Source organism: Oryzias melastigma, linkage group LG13, assembly GCF_002922805.2.
Source record: "Oryzias melastigma strain HK-1 linkage group LG13, ASM292280v2, whole genome shotgun sequence".
NCBI lineage: Eukaryota > Metazoa > Chordata > Actinopteri > Beloniformes > Adrianichthyidae > Oryzias > Oryzias melastigma.
In genome coordinates, this window is record NC_050524.1 from 986,447 (window position 1) to 992,280 (window position 5,834).

The 5,834-nt window shown below is 42.8% G+C and overlaps 1 protein-coding gene across 1 annotated transcript in view; it reads left to right on the top strand.

Moving 5' to 3' along the window:
- LOC112149669 (P2Y purinoceptor 14) overlaps positions 1-5,589 on the top strand; it is an 8,703-nt gene extending 3,114 nt beyond the window's left edge. The window contains exon 2 of the mRNA XM_024277503.2: positions 4,524-5,589. Within this exon, the coding sequence (XP_024133271.1) occupies positions 4,526-5,569 (1,044 nt within the window). The 5' untranslated portion in view covers positions 4,524-4,525 and the 3' untranslated portion in view covers positions 5,570-5,589. The remainder of the gene's footprint in view (positions 1-4,523) is intronic.
- The last annotated feature ends 245 nt before the right edge of the window (positions 5,590-5,834 follow it).

Below are 5,834 nucleotides of genomic sequence, written 5' to 3' on the forward strand. Positions count from 1 at the left end.
AAGCTTCTTCAGTAAATCCTTTAATACTCTAGATTTATCCAGAGGAATGTAAATCATGCGCTATCGTAACTCTTAGACCAGGAGGGTCAAACTTTATCAAACAGGGGCCAAAACCCAAAACCCACCGAACAGGAACAACATTTATTTAACACTTTAAAACTACATTTTAAAACTTTAAAAACGTAACTTTGAACTGGATATACAGCATTACCTGTGATGATGCTGATGTGAATGCTGGAAGCTGAATTTGTCTGCTGAAGATGCTGAAGCTGACAGCCAACTGAAATATTTAGCTCTTTGCCAAATGAGCCTTAAAAATAAAAAAGCCTAAATGAGCCAAAACAGCTAGCATGTAGCTGAAATATATTTATGTTACATGCTTCAGTGTTTTCAGTGGCCAAATTCAGCTCCAGCATTCACACTAGTATTATCACAGGAAATGCGATATATCTAGTTCACAATTAGGTTAAAAAGTTGTGGTTTTAAAGTTGCTGGGGTCCCGCTCTACAACCCAACAGCTGTGGAGGGGCGAGCGCTGTGGCACCGCACCCCACCAGGACAAAATTCAGTTTCCTCACAGAACAGCCAAGCCGGATGGTTCCGTTTCTGCTTTCTGGTTTCATGTTTCAGTATTAATAGAAGAATGTTGGTGAAAGTCAGCCGGTGGAGGATGTTTACTGTGAAGATGAATGTGTTTTAGAGTTCTTGTTCAGAGCTTTGAGCTGCTGAATCTGAACAGATAGATAAAGGTTTAATATCTTGACTGGTGTGTTTGGTTCACCGTGATCCCAGGAATCCGGTTTAAAGATTGTTCTTCATCATCTAGTGTTTGGGATCTTTTTACAGACAATTAAGTTTTAGTCAGAAGACATGAACAATTCAAATGAGAGCAAAAGGACTGAATCTGGTGTGAAGATACTTCAGAGTTTAGTAAAGGAACTGAGAAACTGTCATGACCTAAATCATGGGGGTTACCTGTCTGGAAATTTTCTGAAACTCCCGTCGGTTTGGACTCTGTTCTCCATGTTTGGAAAACTCACATCCTGGAAAATCATCTTGAGGTTTCCCTGGAATTTGTTGAAACTTCTGCTGATGTTTAGCTGAACTGAAAACAGTTATTTGAGATGTTGAATAAATAAATTGATTTAAATAGGGACAGATATGTAAACATTTACATCAAAGCAGGAGTCTCACTGTAATGCTGATAGCAGAAGCTGATTGGCAGCATTTGTCCTTAGAAGGGCTTGTAGCTCATAGAGAAAGAAGATAACAAAATGCAACAGAGATAAATAGTTCATTTAAGATAATGACAATTACAGAAGAGTCTACAGGGGTGGGTAAACTTTTTGACCCGTGGGCCACAAAGGGTTCTAGAACTTGACAGACGGGCCGGACCAGGACCAGATGCTCGAAGTGTTTTGGTAATCAACCTGATATGAGAAAGAAACAACATGGAATCTGGACAAAAACATTCTTTTTAATTTAAAAACTGACGTTTTTGTTCCTATTTCAGTGCAGATTGCACCAATTGCTTGATGCAGTCCAGGGAAAGACGACTGACTGGAAAAACACAGACGTGTGCGAGAAAAACAACAAATTACTCAATCAGTCAGATGAAGAGGGGTCAGGGAAACAGAAAATCAGGCTGTATGCAGGCTGAATGGCACAAACAATACTTTGCACCGAGCGAGGCTCTGTGTACTGATTAAGTGTCATGTGGGTGATTGCCATCGGGTCAGGTGAGTGGCATCTGGGGACTGTGTGCTGGGGCAGCTGGGAGATGTAGTGTTATTACTGTGGAGATGACTCCCACCGGTGACCAGAGGGGGACACAGAACTCTGATTCCTGACAGTCTTGTTCCTTCTGCAGAGAGCAGATTGAAAATAGGTTCTGCTGAATGCTAGTCCTTGAAAATGTATGTGCCAGTTAATTAAAACATTTTTCAAAAAGCTAAAATTAATGAAATTGGAGGATGTTAAAATGTATAATTTAATAAAATGTGGCAGTGATGGAATTGGTTTCAAATCTAAACTCCCAATTATAAAGACTCTCCACAGGTTTGAGTGCAGTTTGATGTGTTTGTGACGTTAGCGCCATAGATCAGATGGGAAAAGATCAGTGAATTTAAGAACATCCAAGGACACTCTAAGGTCAGAGATCTTCTTCTTGGCTTGAAGCAGCTAATGTTTAGCCTGATGAGTTACATGTTTTGTTAAGATACCTTTTAAAGCTTAAATTAGACTCCAAGGTTATTCCAATTTTGCTTCTGGATCTTGATTGATCTGATTCCCATTTTTAAGAACACCCAAAAGGTTGGTTGTAGATTTTTTATGGAGAAGCTCTTTGTTTTTTTCTTTGTTTAGAATCAAACAAGAATCCTCAAACTAAGTGGGTATGTTTATTAGGCCACTTGTTAGCTTCTCACTGACTGTACTGCTGTTTATACCAGATACATAGACAGTTATGTCATCGGCGTACATCTGTGTGTCGCAACACGCTTTTGGCAGATTTTTGACTGAAAAGAATAGGGCCAAGGACGGGTCCTTGTGGAATCCCAGTTGGAATTTTATGAAAGCTTGATTTACTATTATTAATAATAACATATTGTTTACAATTCTGTAAATAAGATGCAAAGCTCTGAAAAATACACAGAGGAAGGCCTTGAGATGAGGATGTGGTGATTCATGGTGTCCAATGTCTTTTTTAGATCGAGGAATTTAGCACTTGCAACATTTCCTCTGTCAAGGGATTTATTAACCCACTCCAGTAGCAAACATGTAGCTGACTCAGTTGTTTGGTTTGACCAGAAGCCAAATTAAGAAGATTTTTATCTTCCAGATGATGTAAAAGCTGTTCTGAGATTCATTTCTCTAGAACTTTAGACAGGAAGGGTAAGAGACTGATCGGTCTATAGTTGGAGATGTTGCATCACAAATGATCCGAGATTAATTTTTAAATCCTACAATTATTGTTCAGGTCTTTTAGTTCTATGATTCAAAAAGAAGAATAAATACTCTTCAGAGAAGAGTTTGCTCTAGTTCCAGCAGAGTCAGTGTGGCAGCTTCTGAGTTGGTGAAGCAGCTGGATCTGAAACCAAACCGGCTGGGTTTACCGGAAAGCTGAAAGGAACCTGTGCGGCGTTCCCTCGTTCATCACAGGAGTTACATTCTAAAAATAATCAGCAATAGATGAAATCCATGAAGCAGGATTACAGGTGTTTAAAGACAGGCATGAACATTTTCACACAAATGTTTTAGCACTCAAAGTTCAAACCTTCATGGAAAAATGAGTCCAGGTTTATAGGACGAAACCAAAGATCTGATCAAAGATGAATGAATGAATGAATGAATGAATGAAATGGTTTATTTCAAGCAATCAGGTCATAATACATACATAACATATCACTTAGTGAATCACAAGTAGATCACTTGAAAGGGAGTGGAAGGAAGCGAACTTATATAATCCCACCCCGACTCGACCATTTTCTCTACATGAATTATCAATATCTGGTTCAGGACTTAATATCAAATATTAATAAAATCAGGCTATTAAGGATCATTAATATCATGAATGTAATCAAGTTTCAGAGCATCCACGACAAATTATTTATATTAATCAGTAAAGAAAATCAATACCATAGTGATTGTAAAGTTTTCAGTAATCATTACTGCATATTACATAAACAATAATCTAATATTCTCATTGAAAAAAGAAACTTTGTGCATGAATTATGATAATACGAAAAGTAATAATTAAATCATCTTCATTTGCTAATGCAGTAAAGATCAAGATATCCAAAGATCTGATCAAAGATCTATGAAGATTTGTGAAACCAAAACGCTCTGTACAGGAAACACAACATGGAGGATGTTGATTGATAAGGTTGAACTCGGAGTAGAGCCGCTTCTCCTCCACATCCAGAGGAACCAGTTGAGGTGGATCGGGCATCTGGTCCGGATGCCTCCTGGACCCCTCCCTGGATAGGTGTTCCGGGCATGTCCCACTGGGCGGAGGCCCCGGGGAAGACCCAGGACACGCTGGAGAGACTATGTCGCTCGGCTTGCCTGGAACGCCTTGGGGTCCCCCCAGAGGAGCTGGAGGAAGTGACCAGGGAGAGGGAAGTCTGGGAAGTCTTAGACTGCTGACCCAACGACCCGGTCCAAATAGGCGTAAGAAGATGATGGATGGAGGTTTGAAGTATGGGGATGTTACCGAGAGGAAGTCGGTTTCTCATCTTTTGAACAAAGTTTGGCTCAAGTGAGGAGAGACAGTTCTCCCACGCTTGTCAAGTGAGTGAGACTGCAGGCCGATCAAGTGTTTATTCCAATAGAACTAGTTGCATTTGGGATGAGGTAAGACCGCCGGTGGCCTCTTTGGGTTGGCGGTTAACAGTTCTGACAAACTTCTAATTCTGAGGCAGGAAAAGGTTCAGGTATGGGTTGTGGAGGGATGTCTTCACTGCGTCCTCATACCGTTTGTTCTCCTCATGCTGATTTCAAACTGTTGTTTGTGTTGTTTGCAGGCATGGATAACTTCACAGAACCCCAAACCAACCACTCGAATTTTGACTGCGTCTTTACCAAGGCTGTCCTCCCCATGCTGTACTCCATCATCTTTGTGGTGGGCCTGTCTCTAAATGCCGTTGCTGCCTGGATCTTCTTCAGGGTGCCTGCAGACTCCGGTTTGGTGGTCTACTTGAAGAACATGGTGGTGGCTGACCTCCTCATGCTGGGCACGTTCCCCTTCAGGATCATGTCTGATCTGGGCCTTGGCAGCTGGCACCTTCCAGTGATCCACTGTCGATACACTGCCGTGCTCTTTTACACTTCCATGTACGTGAGCATAATTTTTATGGGTTTTATCAGCCTTGAGCGATACGTCAAGATCATCCGCCACCGACCTGCGCCCACAGGATCCTCCTTCTGCAAGTCCAGGTTTGGTGCATTGTGCTCCCTGCAGCTCATGCAGAGTTCCAGCTTTGCTTGGGCGTTGGCCTTCTTCACCTGGAGCCTCCTGCTCTTGATCGTTTTGCCCAACGTTTTGCTTACGAGCCTGCCAGCCAATGAGCAGAACTCTAGACGCTGCATGGAGCTAAAAACCCCTTTAGGAAAGGTGTGGCATAGGGTGTCCACTTATTTCTCCGTGTCCTTGTTCTGGTGCGCCCTACTCGTTCTGGCCTTCTGTTACAGCTCTATTGCGCGACAGCTCTACAAGTCGTACCAGCGAGTGCGGCAGGACGCCTCTGCTGTATGCCGCAAGTCCAACCGCAGCATCTACAGCATCCTGGCCGTTTTCTTCATCTGCTTTGTGCCGTACCATGTACTTCGCATCCCATACACCATGTGCCAGATGAAAGACTTAGGCTTTAGCTGGTACTCGTGCTTCCTGTTGTTCCAGCTAAAGGAGGCAATGCTCTTCCTGTCAGCCCTTAATGTCTGCCTCGACCCCATCATCTACTTTCTGATGTGCCAAACCTTCAGAGAGTCTCTGCTGAGAAAACTGTCAAGAAAAGGAAGACGAAGGAGGTCCGTGACGACCACAGCAGCCCAGAGTGTCAGCAACATCTAAAAATGCAAAAGAAAAAAAAACTGTCTAAACTGGAAATCTACTGAATATCACATCAGTCACTGAAGTCTGAACAATTCCAGTCCTGAGGACCCAGATTCCTGCAGGACTCCCATGTTTCCCTGATCAGAAACACCTGCCTTTACTGACTGTGCCTGACTGGCCTCTGCGGTCGGATGAGGAGAATCCGGTTTGTGTAAGGAGGGCAACATGGAACGCACTCAGGTGGGTGGGTCCTCAGGTGGGTGGGTCCTCAGGTGGGTGGGTC